The 12,697-nt window shown below is 42.4% G+C and overlaps 1 protein-coding gene across 3 annotated transcripts in view; it reads right to left on the bottom strand.

Moving 5' to 3' along the window:
- The window catches only part of rnf144aa (ring finger protein 144aa), a 73,877-nt gene that overhangs the window by 17,241 nt on the left and 43,939 nt on the right, over nucleotides 1–12,697 (bottom strand). For all 3 annotated transcript variants that reach the window (XM_084144040.1, XM_084144039.1, XM_084144041.1), the window contains 2 exons: nucleotides 11,140–11,290; nucleotides 7,176–7,280 (listed from right to left, as the gene is read on the bottom strand). In XM_084144040.1, coding sequence (XP_084000166.1) covers nucleotides 7,176–7,280; nucleotides 11,140–11,274 — 240 coding nt within the window. In that variant the 5' untranslated portion in view covers nucleotides 11,275–11,290. The remainder of the gene's footprint in view (nucleotides 1–7,175; nucleotides 7,281–11,139; nucleotides 11,291–12,697) is intronic.

Genomic DNA, 12,697 nt, shown 5'->3' with positions numbered 1-12,697 from the left:
TCCTCATCAATCTACACACAATACCCCATAATGACAGTAAAAATAGGTTTTTAGACATTTTTAAAACAGAAATACCTTATTTACTATGAGACTCGAAATTGAGCTCAGGTGCATCCTACTTCCATTGACCATCCTTGAGATGTTTCTACAACTTGATTGGAGTCCACCTGTGGTAAATCCAATTGATTGGACATGACTTGGAAAGGCACACACCTGTCTATATAAGGTCCCACAGTTGACAGTGTATGTCAGAGCAAAGACCAAACCATGAGGTCGAAGGAATTGTCCGTAGAGCTCCGAGACAGGATTGTGTCGAGGCATAGATCTGGGGAAGGGTACCAACATATTTTTGCAGCATTGAAGGTCCCCAAGAACACAATGACCTCAATCAATAATTCTTAAATGGAAGAAGTTTGGAACCACCAAGACTCTTCCTAGAGCTGGCCGCCCGGCCAAACTGAGCAATCGGGGGAGAAGGGCCTTGGTCAGGGAGGTGATCAAGAACCCGATGGTCACGCTGACAGAGGTCCAGAGTTCCTCTGTGGAGATGGGAGGACCTTCCAGAAGGACAACCATCTCTGCAGCACTCCACTAATCAGGCCTTTATGGTAGAGTGGCCAGACAGAAGCCACTCCTCAGTAAAAGGCACATGACAACCCGCTTGAAGTTTGCCAAAAGGCACCTAAAGGACTCTCAAACCATGAGAAACAAGATTCTCTGGTCTGATGAAACCAAGATTGAACTCTTTGGCCTGAAAGCCAAGCGTCACGTCTGGAGGAAACCTGGCTCTATCCCTATAGTGAAGCATGGTGGTGGCAGCATCATGCTGTGGGGATGTTTTTCAGCGGCAGGGACTGGGAGACTAGTCAGGATCGAGGGAAAGATGAATGGAGCAAAGTACAGAGAGATCCTTGATGAAAATCTACTCCAGAGCACTCAGGACCTCAGACTGGGGCGACGGTTAACCTTCCAACAGAACAACGACCCTAAGCACACAGCCAAGACAACGCAGGAGTGGCTTCGGGACAAGTCTCTGAATGTCCTTGAGTGGCCCAGCCAGAGCCCGGATTTGAACCCGATCGAACATCTATGGAGAGACCTGAAAATAGCTGTGCAGCGACACTCCCCATCCAACCTGACAGAGCTTGAGGGGATCTGCAGAGAAGAATCGGAGAAACTGCCCAAATACAGGTGTGCCAAGCTTGTAGCGTCATACCAAAGAAGACTTGAGGCTGTAATCGTTGCCGAAGGTGCTTCAACAAAGTACTGAGTAAAGGGTCAAAATACTTGTGTAAATGTGATATTTCAGTTTTGATTTATTTATAAAATTGCAACAATTTCTAAAAACCTATTTTTGCTTTGTCATTATGGGGTATTGTCTGTAGATTGATGAGGATCATCTGACTGTGCTGAACAAAGATGGAGCCCCATATGCCCAGAGCAGTCTGCTGAGGCTTTCCTCAGTGAAACCAAGAAGTACTACAGTGCCGAGGCTGCAAGGGGGTACGTATACAGCTGGGTGGAGAAATAGACAGAGGGGATAATGAAGAACCTAATGGGAGAGGGGACTTTCAACTCTTTAACAAAACTAGTGTTGGTGAATGCAATGCAATCTACTTCAAGGGCAAGTGGAGAGAGAAATTTGAGGAGGACAATAACAGAGAAGATCAGGTTCAAAGTGAGCAAGATTTAGAAACTGCCAGTGGTGAAAAACTCCTTTGTAGAGGTGAATGAGCATTGCACCGAGGCCACTTCCATCACCGCTAGCATGTTTGTATAATATGACTTATTCTCTTCTTTTTGGAAACCTAAAGTACACACCTTCAAAGCCGACCACCCCTTTCTGTTCTTCATTCGCCACAACGACACCCAGAACATCCTTCTGTGGCCACTACTGCTCCCCTTAAGGCTTTACCAAAGAATGGTGAAGTTGAGGGGCTTTGGTCACATGGTTTTCCTTGATGATCTGATGGTATACATGCAATTCTGATACCTTCTGGAAACAAACCTTGTATTATAAGGAGGATAGGATCCACCCAAATAATATGGGTTCCTGGATCCTTTCACAGCATTATAAGGCTGCGTTGAGACAATTACTTATCAATGACCCAAGTCCAGCTCATTTAATCCCTACCATTGTGTCGCTGAGTTGTCATAACGATTCAGCAAATGTATATTATCCTAGGGATGTTGGAAGACACAATGTAGATAACCTAATTTATGTCCCTTTACTGCCCGGAATGCCTCTGCTGATCCTACAGCTATTGTATGCAGTAATCATATGCCTATGAACCAGAGTAATACTGTTAGCACTGAGGTGGTGTGCCCAAGTAGGAAGTCCACTGTGAGCAGCTCACCCTGCACTAATAAAAATAACCTGAGTATGTCTACCTCTTCTAAGCTTCCCAGTAAAGCAAGAAAATGTATCAAGCATCCCAGAAAAGTGTTAAAAATAGCCCACATTAACATTAACATATGTCGCTTAAGAAACAAGGTTCATGAAATCAATAATTTGCTAGTAACAGATGACATTCATATTCTGACAATCTCTGAAACTCATTTAGATAAAACCTTTGATGATACAGTGGTAGCAATACAAGGTTATAACATTTACAGAAAAGACAGAAATGCAAACGGGGGCGGTTTTGCGGTCTATATTCAGAACCACATTCCTGTAAAGCTTAGAGAGGATCTCATGTTAAATACTGTTGAAGTAATATGGCTACAGGTTCACCTGCCTCACCTAAAGCCTATTCTGGTGGGAAGCTGCTATAGACCACCAAGTGCTAACAGTCAGTATCTGGATAACATGTGTGAAATGCTTGATAATATATGTGATATCAATAGAGAGGTATACTTGACTGGCTTTCATCAGGCTGCCCACTCAAGAGAAAGCTTCAAACTGTAACTAGTGACTGCAACCTGGTTCAGGTTATCAATCAACCTACCAGGGTAGTACAAACAGTACAGGAATGAAATCATCAACATGTATTGATCATATATTTACTAATGTTGCAGAAATTTGTTTGAAAGCTGTATCCAAATCCATTGGATGTAGTGATCACAATATAGTAGCCATCTCTAGGAAAACCGAAGTTCCAAAGGCTGGGCCTAATATTGTGTATAAGAGGTCATACAATACGTTTTGTAGTGATTCCTTTGTTGTTGATATATTTGTTGGTCCGTGGTGAGTAATGACGAGCAACCAGACACTGCACTTTACACATATGAAATTGCTTATCCCAGTTACTAATAAGCATGCACCCATTAAGAAAATCACTGTAAAAACTGTTAAATCCCCGTGCATTGATGAGGAATTGAAACATTGTATGGTTGAGAGGGATGAAGTAAAAGAGATGGCAAATAGGTCTGGCTGTACAACCGATTGGCAAACTTACTGCAAATTGAGAAATCATGTGACTAAACTGGATAAAAAGAAGAAGAAAATCCACTATGAAACAAGGATAAATGACATAAAGAATGATAGTAAATAACTTTGGAGCACCTTAAATGAAATTTTGGGCAAAAGGGCAAACTCCGCTCCATCATTCATTGAATCAGATGGCTCATTCATCACAAAACCCAGTGATATTGCCAACTACTTTAATGATTTTTTTCATTGGCAAGATTAGCAAACTAAGGCATGACATGCCAGCAACAAACGCTGGCACTACACATCCAAGTATATCTGACTAAATTATGAAAGACAAGCATTGTAATTTTGAATTCCGTAAAGTAAGTATGGAAGAGGTGAAAAATATATTATTGTCGATCAACAATGACAAGCCACCGGGGTCTGACAACTTGGATGGAAGATTTAAGCCTACTAGAAAGTGTGTGCCCTCAGGCCTGGAGGGAAGCAAAAGTTATTCCCCTATCTAAGAATAGTAAAGCCCCCTTAAATGGCTCAAATTGCCAACCAATAAGCCTGTTACCAACCCTTAGTAAACTTTTGGAAAAAATAGTGTTTGACAAGATAAAATTGACAACAGACTTTCAGCATGCTTATAGGGAAGGACATTCAACAAGCACTTTATTTTTTATATTTTTTTAGGGGGTAGATCAGCTTTAATATTGCAGATAGATTGTAACTTCCATCAATGTAATTGTCTGCATCACTTCCAATCCCTATATATATTTTTTATTTTTCTTGCATATACAGTGGGGAGAACAAGTATTTGATACACTGCCGATTTTGCAGGTTTTCCTACTTACAAAGCATGTAGAGGTCTGTACTTTTTATCATAGGTACACTTCAACTGTGAGAGACGGAATCTAAAACAAAAATCCAGAAAATCACATTGTATGATTTTTAAGTAATGAATTTGCATTTTATTGCATGACATAAGTATTTGATACATCAGAAAAGCAGAACTTAATATTTGGTACAGAAACCTTTGTTTGCAATTACAGAGATCATACGTTTCCTGTAGGTCTTGACCAGGTTTGCACACACTGCAGCAGGGATTTTGGCCCACTCCTCCATACAGACCTTCTCCAGATCCTTCAGGTTTCGGGGCTGTCGCTGGGCAATATGGACTTTCAGCTCCCTCCAAAGATTTTCTATTGGGTTCAGGTCTGGAGACTGGCTAGGCCACTCCAGGACCTTGAGATGCTTCTTACGGAGCCACTCCTTAGTTGCCCTGGCTGTGTGTTTCGGGTCGTTGTCATGCTGGAAGACCCAGCCATGACCCATCTTCAATGCTCTTACTGAGGGAAGGAGTTTGTTGGCCAAGATCTCGCGATACATGGCCCCATCATCCTCCCCTCAATACGGTGCAGTCGTCCTGTCCCCTTTGCAGAAAAGCATCCCCAAAGAATGATGTTTCCACCTCCATGCTTCACGGTTGGGATGGTGTTCTTGGGGTTGTACTCATCCTTCTTCTTCCTCCAAACACGGCGACTGTGGTCCCAGCTCTCTTCAGGTCATTGACCAGGTCCTGCCGTGTAGTTCTGGGCTGATCACTCACCTTCCTCATGATCATTGATGCCCCACGAGGTGAGATCTTGCATGGAGCCCCAGACCGAGGGTGATTGACCGTCATCTTGAACTTCTTCCATTTTCTAATAATTGCGCCAACAGTTGTTGCCTTCTCACCAAGCTGCTTGCCTATTGTCCTGTAGCCCATCCCAGCCTTGTGCAGGTCTACAATTTTATCCCTGATGTCCTTACACAGCTCTCTGGTCTTGGCCATTGTGGAGAGGTTGGAGTCTGTTTGATTGAGTGTGTGGACAGGTGTCTTTTATACAGGTAACAAGTTCAAACAGGTGCAGTTAATACAGGTAATGAGTGGAGAACAGGAGGGCTTCTTAAAGAAAAACTAACAGGTCTGTGAGAGCCGGAATTCTTACTGGTTAGTAGGTGATCAAATACTTATGTCATGCAATAAAATGCAAATTAATTACTTAAAAATCATACAATGTGATTTTCTGGATTTTTGTTTTAGATTCCATCTCTCACAGTTGAAGTGTACCTTTGATAAAAATTACAGACCTCTACATGCTTTGTAAGTAGGAAAACCTGCAAAATCGGCAGTGTATCAAATACTTGTTCTCCCCACTGTGTGTATATATATATATACACACACATATATACACAACAAGCACAGCACTTACACTAATGACTGATGATTGGCTGAGAGAAATTGATGATAAAAATATTGCGGGTGCTGTTTTTTTTAGATTTTAGTGCGACTTTTGACATTATCGATCATAGTCTGTTGCTGGAAATACGTATGTGTTATGGCTTTACACCCCCTTCTATATTGTGGATAAAGAGTTACCTGTCTAACAGAACACAGATGGTGTTCTTTAATGGAAGCCTTCCCAACAAAATCCAGGTAGAATCAGGAATTCCCCAGGGCAGCTGCCTAGGCCCCTTACTTTTTTAAATCGACATGCCACTTTGAGTAAAGCCAGTGTGTCTATGTATGCAGTGTGTCTATGACTCAACAATATACACATCAGCTACCACTGCGACTGAAATGTCAGCAACACTTAACAAAGAGCTGCAGTTAGTTTCAGAATGGGTGGCAAGGAATAAGTTAGTTATTTCAAAAACTAAAAGCATTGTATTTGGGCCAAATCATTCACTAAACTCTAAACCTCAACTAAATCTTGTAATGAATAATCTGGAAATTTAGCAAGTTGAAGAGACTAAATTGCTTGGAGTAACCCTGGATTGTAAACTGTCATGGTTAAAACATATTGATACAACAGTAGCTCGGATGGGGAGAAGTCTGTCTATAATAAAGCGCTGCTCTGCATTCTTAACAGCACTATCAACAAGGCAGGTCCTACAGGCCCTAGTTTTGTCGCAGCTGGACTACCGTTCAGTGTTGTGGTCAGGTGCCACAAAGAGGGACTTAGGAAAATTGCAATTGGCTCAGAACAGGGCAGCACGGCTGGCCCTTAGATATACAAAGAGAGCTAACAATAATATGCATGTCAATCTCTCCTGGCTCAAAGTGGAGGAGAGACTGACTTCATCACTACTTGTATTTGTGAGAGGTATTGACATGTTGAATGAACCAAGGTGTCTGTTTGAACTACTGGCACACAGCTCGGATACATTTGACATTTTAGTCATTTAGCAGACGCTCTTATCCACATCCCTGCCGGCCAAACCCTCCCCTACCTTGGACGACGCTGGACCAATTGTGCGCCGCCCATGGGTCTCCCGGTCGCGGCCGGCTGCGACAGAGCCTGGACTCGAACCAGGATCTCTAGTGGCACAGATAGCACTGCGATGCAGTGCCTTAGACCACTGCACCACTCGGGATACCCATGAATACCCCACAAGACATGCCACCAGAGGTCTCTTCACAGTCCCCAAGTGAAGACAGACTATGGGAGGCGCACAATACTACATAGAGCCATGACTACATGGAACTCCATTCCACATCAAGTAACTCATGCCAGCAGTAAAATTAGATTTAAAAAACAGATAAAAATACACCTTATAGAATTAGCTGCCTTGGCTAAATTCTGAACATGTGCGTGTGTACACGTTCTGATGTAACATCAAAGGTTTTCTTAAAATTAAGCAACTGTTCACTGGAAATAAGCGCAAACTGAAGTGTGATGGTACAATGCATTTGACTGTTTTTCATTCAATGTATCAATATCATAATTGTATCTTTCCCTCAATCAATACACATTGTTGGAAATAATACCTCATTTTCCAGTAAGTGTCCTCGTTTTGGACAGGCAGAGTCTGGACAGCTAATAGCAGTTTCAAGGCCCTCTTTGATCAGGAGTTCCACATACTGCTTCAGGCACTGAAAGAAAAAGAAGAGCATAACATTGACCTCATTCTATGGCCACGCAGTCAATCAGAAAATGTGTAGGCTTATTGTGTGGCGCGACAACAACCTCCAATGTGCCTCTCCCTCTCTGAACCCCGTAGTAGATGTTCTCTGCTTTTGGCATTGACTATTCATTCTGCTATCTATTTCTTTATTTACAGTGTCTGGTTAGCAGAAGAGGAGCATGCTAACCACATAACATCCTAATGAAAGCCTTTTATCATTAATGAGACAGCGATAGAGGGACTTCTAAACTAAGGTTCCTCTCAGCTACAAGATGTAAGCTTGCTACAAATCCAGCCCATTCCCTATAAGCAACTGCAGTAAATGTTAGTTTACTCCCAAACTAAAAGCCATTGCTCTTTCATAGCTCTGACTGAGCTCCAGTGAACAGGAACGGTATTATCAGAACTTGTTATTGGTGTGATGCTTCACTGTTCAAATAGGCCACAAGAACAGCACACCTGATATTTGTCACCGAGTTGACTTTTTATGCCTCTCAATTTTTATGCTTTGGAAAACAAAATGGTTTTTCATGTTTTGAATTTCTTCCACTCTCCAAAAACACTGAGTGCCAAGACAAATAGCGTGAATAATATTAAGGTTGGGGATAAAAGGGGCTGGATGATGCCGAGTTTTTAAGCATGTTTAGGCGTTTCCCATGTTGGGAGAGTCGTGGCTGTGGTATCAGCTTGCTTGGCAGGTCAAATGTCCATTTGCCTCTCCTCTGAATTCATGCAACCGGACAACAGTCCAGATTGACTGTAGGAGAAATGTAGTTCAGTGTAGTTTAATGACATGTAAACATTGGAAGATACAAGTTATATTTCTGTACATACAATCTAAACAAAATAGCAAGATCAGGAAGTCGAGAAGGGATTTAAAGTCGCAGTGAGGTTTCAGGGTTTGACCCTGGTAGGCTTACCATGGACTGACGTGTGTAGGAGTCGCTCACTCGCAATAGGTCCTAGATCTAGGTATTAACTAGGTATGTGAGGTACAGTGGGGTGAGGAATTATTGGATCCCTTGATAAAGATGAGCAAAAAAGACTGCATAAAATAAATAATACAAATACTGAGCTACAGTATATTGTATGCATATTCTTATATATATATATACACACAGTGGGGAGAACAAGTATTTGATACACTGCCGATTTTGCAGGTTTTCCTACTTACAAAGCATGTAGAGGTCTGTAATTTTTATCATAGGTACACTTCAACTGTGAGAGACGGAATCTAAAACAAAAATCCAGAAAATCACATTGTATGATTTTTAAGTAATTAATTTGCATTTTATTGCATGACATAAGTATTTGATCACCTACCAACCAGTAAGAATTCCGGCTCTCACAGACCTGTTAGTTTTTTTTAAAGAAGCCCTCCTGTTCTCCACTCATTACCTGTATTAACTGCACCTGTTTGAACTCGTTACCTGTATAAAAGACACCTGTCCACACACTCAATCAAACAGACTCCAACCTCTCCACAATGGCCAAGACCAGAGAGCTGTGTAAGGACATCAGGGATAAAATTGTACACCTGCACAAGGCTGGGATGGGCTACAGAACAATAGGCAAGCAGCTTGGTGAGAAGGCAACAACTGTTGGCGCAATTATTAGAAAATGGAAGAAGTTCAAGATGACGGTCAATCACCCTCGGTCTGGGGCTCCATGCAAGATCTCACCTCGTGGGGCATCAATGATCATGAGGAAGGTGAGGGATCAGCCCAGAACTACACGGCAGGACCTGGTCAATGACCTGAAGCGAGCTGGGACCACAGTCTCAAAGAAAACCATTAGTAACACACTACGCCGTCATGGATTAAAATCCTGCAGCGCATGCAAGGTCCTCCTGCTCAAGCCAGCGCATGTCCAGGCCCGTCTGAAGTTTGCCAATGACCATCTGGATGATCCAGAGGAGGAATGGGAGAAGGTCATGTGGTCTGATGAGACAAAAATATAGCTTTTTGGTCTAAACTCCACTCGCCGTGTTTGGAGGAAGAAGAAGGATGAGTACAACCCCAAGAACACCATCCCAACCGTGAAGCATGGCGGTGGAAACATCATTTTTTGGGGATGCTTTTCTGCAAAGGGGACAGGACGACTGCACCGTATTGAGGGGAGGATGGATGGGGCCATGTATCGCGAGATCTTGGCCAACAACCTCCTTCCCTCAGTAAGAGCATTGAAGATGGGTCATGGCTGGGTCTTCCAGCATGACAACGACCAGAAACACACAGCCAGGGCAACTAAGGAGTGGCTCCGTAAGAAGAATCTCAAGGTCCTGGAGTGGCCTAGCCAGTCTCCAGACCTGAACCCAATAGAAAATCTTTGGAGGGAGCTGAAAGTCCATATTGCCCAGTGACAGCCCCGAAACCTGAAGGATCTGGAGAAGGTCTGTATGGAGGAGTGGGCCAAAATCCCTGCTGCAGTGTGTGCAAACCTGGTCAAGACCTACAGGAAACGTATGATCTCTGTAATTGCAAACAAAGGTTTCTGTACCAAATATTAAGTTCTGCTTTTCTGATGTATCAAATACTTATGTCATGCAATAAAATGAAAATTAATTACTTAAAAATCATACAATGTGATTTTCTGGATTTTTGTTTTAGATTCCGTCTCTCACAGTTGAAGTGTACCTATGATACAAATTACAGACCTCTACATGCTTTGTAAGTAGGAAAACCTGCAAAATCGGCAGTGTATCAAATACTTGTTCTCCCCACTGTATATATTTTAAATTAATACAATTGCTCAGAGAAGGAGATTTTGTTTAAATAGAAAAAAAGATATGGGTCAAAATGATTGGATTCCCTGTTTCTAATACTTCAGCACCCTCCCCTTGCGAGGATAACGACACTGAGCCTTTTTCTAAAATGTTTTATAAGATTGGAGAACACATTGGGAGGGTTTTTAGACCATTCCTCCATACAGAATCTTTCCAGATCCTTGATATCCTTCATCTGCACGTTCATTCCCACGGGGGGCCAGTATGAAAAATGTATGCGCTCACTAATTGGAAGTCGCTCTGGATAAGAGCGTCTGCTAAATTACTAAAATGTAAAATCTGTGCTAATAGACTGCACTCTTCAATTCAAAACACACGTTTTCAATGGGGTTCAAGTCCAGAGACTGAGATGGCCATTGCAAAATGTTGATTTTGTGGTCAATTAACAATTTCTTTGTGGATTTTGATGTGTGCTTTGGGTTATTGTCTTTCTGGAATATTCACTTGCGGTCAAGTTTCAGCCTCCTGGCATACAAAAATATATACATCTTTTTTTTATTAACTTCATATTCAAGTCGACAAACTTTACCCAAAAGCAGCAAAGTAAAAGTAAGCCTGGTTCACGCACATTTTCCCCTCTCCTCCACTCTTGACTGCATGTGCTACTGCTGCAGGGAGGGGGGGGGGGGGGGCTAGGGGTTGGGGCATTGCCTAGGGAACCGATTCTTCGTTTGCTACAACACCTTGCTAAGCAACACATTTTTAGTCCATGTTACTGCGGAAACGGATTCAATCGCACATGTCATCTTTTTGAATGCCAACCGTCCCATCTTCAGTTAGCTGTTTGTTCCACAACACAAAATTCTAAAAACGGGCTAGTTTTGCCTCCTCTCGTGTCATTATATCATCGGTTGTTAGACGTAAACCAGGCGTACTTTTTTATCTTTTACATTTTGTAACCTTTAAAAACGGTTATGACGGTTATTTTATTTTTATGACGGTCTTCACCCATAATCGTCAGTTACACAATTATACAATTACTGTGCCAGCCCTAATGCATACAGAGGACAAGATGTGTAAAATATGTTGAAAGGGCACTCACCAGTGTACAGAAGACACATTGGCACTGAGTGATGGTGGTCATCTGCTCCAGTGGGAACTCTCCAAGGCAGAGTTTGCAGGAGACCAGGGGGTCCAGGGCCAGGTCCCAGGTGGGCCGATACCTGGCTGTGGTCATCTTGCCTGGCACAGAGCTGATAGAGCATGAGAGAGCGAGAGAGAGGAGTTAAAGATGCAGGTTGGCTAATGTTTGTCATTTCACAGACAACAAAAGGAAGCTGACATGATATTCACGACGTGTGAATTAAACTAGCTCAATATGAGCATATCTACATGATCTGTCCCTAAGTCCAAGACGTGCACTTATTTGCTGTGATATTATGCATTGGCCAAAAAGGCTTTCTGAGTTGCGTCCAAGTGAGGACACATTAGAGATAAAGGCCAATGCAGAGTGACACCAGCTCTTTGCCTAAACGTCCCTTGTCAGTAACTATAATTCCCCTTCTGTTCTGGATGCTCACAGACAGAGAATAAATGTAGGGCCCTTAAAAATACGCGATGTGGAGAACACAGACAGAATCACAGAATCCAGACATTAAAACGGAATTCAACAATATAAAAAAATGCATTGAACTTAGTAGGGAATCAACTAAATGTATTGAACATGTAGGGAAAGGGGGATACCTAGTCAGTTGTACAACTGAATGCATTCAACTGAAATGTGTCTTCCGCCTAAATGTATTACATTTGCCCAAGTTTATCATAAGATATGAACAGTGATTCGTATTTCCTGCAACTTTCTGAAGAGGCAACGACAATAAAGAGTAACTACACCCAAAAATCTATTTTCCCAGACCTCAAAAGTGTTTTCCTGATGTTGTTTAAGCTTTGTTGTGGACTTGGAACATCCAATTTAATTATTTTTCTATAATCAATTGTGATTTTGAGGGAAAACCTGAAAAAAACGGGTGAAAACGGAAACCTGGAAAAACTAAACGGAGAAAATTGAATTTTGGCAAACACTAAACGGAATCAGTCAAAAAATAAAACAGATTATATAGGGCCCTAAAATAAATACATCTCAAAACAGACAGTCCTGCAGCGAGCGTCTTGTTCCCCCACATGATAAAAGCAGTCGTATTAAAATAACACTTTCCCTTTGCAGTCATCTCCTTTCTATTTGGAGAAAGCGATTTATTTTGGGCAGCCTCAACTCTGATTCTCACTGCCTTTCTTCCACCCTGGCTGAGAGCAGAGGAGGCGAGATAGAGAGACAGAGAAAGAGAGAGAGAGAGAGAGAGCACAGAGTGGCTTAATGTCTCTCTGAGTGTTTACAGGAAGTGCCCCCATGCAGGCAACTTCAACACTGTCAAAATCTCCCATCGCTGCTAGGCAACTGGGGGGAGGGAGGAGGGAGAGAAGTGGCCGACCAAATAGATAGTAGTCACTGCTTAGACAAGTGAAAGCTATCAGAATAGCTTCCCCCTCAGAAACCTAAAAGGGGAAGGAGGTGGAGTAGGAGGGAAGGAGGAGGGGCTGCTGTGGGGGCTGAGAATGAGTAAACGTCTGCCCAATACTATCTACATGTGCTGCAGGGAGAG

This window comes from Coregonus lavaretus (genome assembly GCF_964263955.1).
Source record: "Coregonus lavaretus genome assembly, chromosome: 27".
Lineage (NCBI taxonomy): Eukaryota > Metazoa > Chordata > Actinopteri > Salmoniformes > Salmonidae > Coregonus > Coregonus lavaretus.
Note: the sequence above shows the minus strand (reverse complement) of the source record. Positions and strands in the feature narration are given on the sequence as shown.